The sequence below is a fragment of the Chrysemys picta genome, chromosome 1 (genome assembly GCF_011386835.1).
Source record: "Chrysemys picta bellii isolate R12L10 chromosome 1, ASM1138683v2, whole genome shotgun sequence".
NCBI classification, from domain to species: Eukaryota; Metazoa; Chordata; order Testudines; family Emydidae; genus Chrysemys; species Chrysemys picta.
In genome coordinates, this window is record NC_088791.1 from 353,960,334 (window position 1) to 353,962,963 (window position 2,630).

Sequence of the window (2,630 nt, forward strand, 5' to 3'; positions counted from 1 at the left end):
ATGTTAGACTCAACTTCACTGTTCAGCTTCAGCCCCTGGGCAGTGGCTGCCCTGTAGTTCCAAATAAGGTGCTGTGTACGTGTGTAAATAGGTGACTAATTGTAGCTGTGCCGTTTATCTCCCTCCCTTAGAGCTACCAACGCCACCCCAGCCTCTGTCCAGCATCCTGCCTTCCCAACTAATGGAGGGGCTTTTTCTTGAGCCTCTTTCAGCTGTTATTACCCTAGCTTCAAAGCTGACCCCTTCCCTACCCCCGAGGCCAGGCTCAGGGCAAAGGGCTCCTATCCCATACTCATCGCAGGGATACTACCTGCTACAGGCCCCCAGCAAAGAGGAACAAAAGGGAAATAAAAGCTAAAGAAATGAGCCAGGCCTTGGGGGAATAGGCGGGGCACGGTGCAGGGCCTCGGGGGTTCAATTAAAAACAATTAGAAAGGAGGGAAGCCTTTGTTAATGAGCTGTACACAGACCGATTCCCCAGTCTATCACATTGACACAGCGCAGTAAGGCCAGGAAAGAATTCAATGTCACTTTGACTGTCTAGTAAATGATTCAGGGAAGAGGGCCCAGCACCATCTCACCAGCCAGCTCTGAATGCAGGTCGGTCTGACAGCTAGAGCGCCAGGAGAAAAATTTAGATGTCTTAATGACTAAAGAGCCGGAGCAGCCTGTCCCGGATCTGTTTGGTCCTCACCCCGTAGATGATGGGGTTTAGCGTGGGGGGCACCAGGAGGCTCACGTTGCCAATGAGAACACGGAAATGCAGGGGCACATTCTGGCCAAACCGGTACGTGAGGGAGGAGAAGAGACCTGGGATGTAAAAGACTAAGATGGAACAGAGATGGGAGCTGCAAGTCCCAAAAGTCTTGAGACGGGCATCCCTTGTGGGGAGACTGAAGATGGCCCTGAGGATCTGGATATAGGACACAGCAATAAAAACCATATCCAGACCCTTCACACAGAATAGCACAAAGAGGCCGTAGTAACTACTGATGTGGGTATCGGCACAAGCCAGCTTCACCACGGCTATGTGCGTGCAGTGTGTGTCAGGGATGATGTTGCTTTTGCAATATGGCCATTGCCTCGTTAGGATGAGATAGGGCAGTATGAGCATGCCACCGCGAAACACCACAGCCAGGCCAATCTTGGCTACCATGGGGTTTGCCAGGATGGTGGAATGTCTCAGGGGATCGCAGATGGCCACATAGCGATCAAAAGCCATGGCCACGAGAATCCCAGACTCCACCACTGAGAAACAGTGAATGAAGTACATCTGGGTGAGACAGGCACTGAAATCGATCTCCCTGGAATTGAACCAGAAGATGTTCAGCATTTTGGGCAGCATGGATGTAGACAGGACCAGGTCGGTGATGGCCAACATGCAGATGAAATAGTACATGGGGGCACGGAGGCTCGGCTCCCTCTTCACGACAAACAGGATGGTGAAGTTCCCCAAGATGGCTGTGACGTACATGGTGCAGAAGGGGATGGAGAGCCAGACATGGGCCGCCTCCAGGCCAGGAATGCCCAGCAAAATGAAGGTGGAGGGGTTGGTGAAGTCGGTTGTGTTGGAATCTGACATGGAGTAGGGGAGAAGGTGTCCAACTCTTCTGTCTCCTGCACATATCATACATTCATCAGACTTTCTGTATGTGCCCAGGCTCTAGGGTGATGGTTGCAGTATTAATACCTGGATGGAGAGACAATGTTAATATGAGACACTACATGCACTACTGGAAGCTGTTCTCAAGAGTGAAGCAGATTTTTCACTCTTCACACATAGAAAAATGACATTTTCACTATTCAGAGAAATAAATTATGAACAACTGACCATACTAATGCCAATTCCATATTTTATGGTGTTCCGTACATCAAGAATTCCTACATATCTTGGTATGGGAAACCTTAATAGGCACCAGTGGGAAACATGAGTGTGGCTACTGGCTATTCATCATTGTTCCTTAATACAATGAAAAACAGGCTAGAGCGTCCATTCTGCAGGGAGTTCCCCATTCACCCTATTGCTCAAAATCTAACAGTGGAAAAGAAACAAAGCTTTGACAAAACATGAACCAGAGGGAAAAAACTAGAAAAAAACGCAACTAGAAACAAAACCCAACAAACAAAACCCCAAACAAACCCAACTAGAACCAAACTCAGGGAAAAGACCTAGGCGTCATTGATAGGAGCTCCATGAAAACAGTTACTCATTCACAGCCATGGTGAAAACAAAGACAATGTCCGTATGCCTAAGCAATGGGGTGAAGAATAACCTGCTCTGGACACGTGCTCAGTTGTGGAAACAAAGGCTATATCTACACTACAGGGGGGAGTCGATTTAAGATACGCAAATTCAGCTACGTGAATAGCATAGCTGAATTTGACGTATCACAGCCGACTTACCCCGCTGTGAGGACGGCGGCAAAATCGACCTCTGCGGCTTCCCGTCGACGGCGCTTACTCCCACCTCCGCTGGTGGAGTAAGAGCGTCGATTCGGGGATCGATTGTCGTGTCCCGACGGGACGCGATAAATCCATCCCCGGGAGGTCAAGTTCTACCCGCCGATTCAGGCGGGTAGTGTAGACCCAGCCTCAGTCTCCATGAAGGATATAGCAGATAGAAAGGGGAT

At 49.3% G+C, this 2,630-nt stretch overlaps 1 protein-coding gene across 1 annotated transcript; it reads right to left on the reverse strand.

Moving 5' to 3' along the window:
• Positions 1–643: 643 nt before the first annotated feature.
• Positions 644–1,582, reverse strand: LOC135972352 (olfactory receptor 52R1-like). Its single transcript, XM_065550052.1, has one exon. The coding sequence runs from the start codon at positions 1,580–1,582 to the stop codon at positions 644–646; it is 939 nt and encodes a 312-aa protein (XP_065406124.1).
• Positions 1,583–2,630: the final 1,048 nt, after the last annotated feature.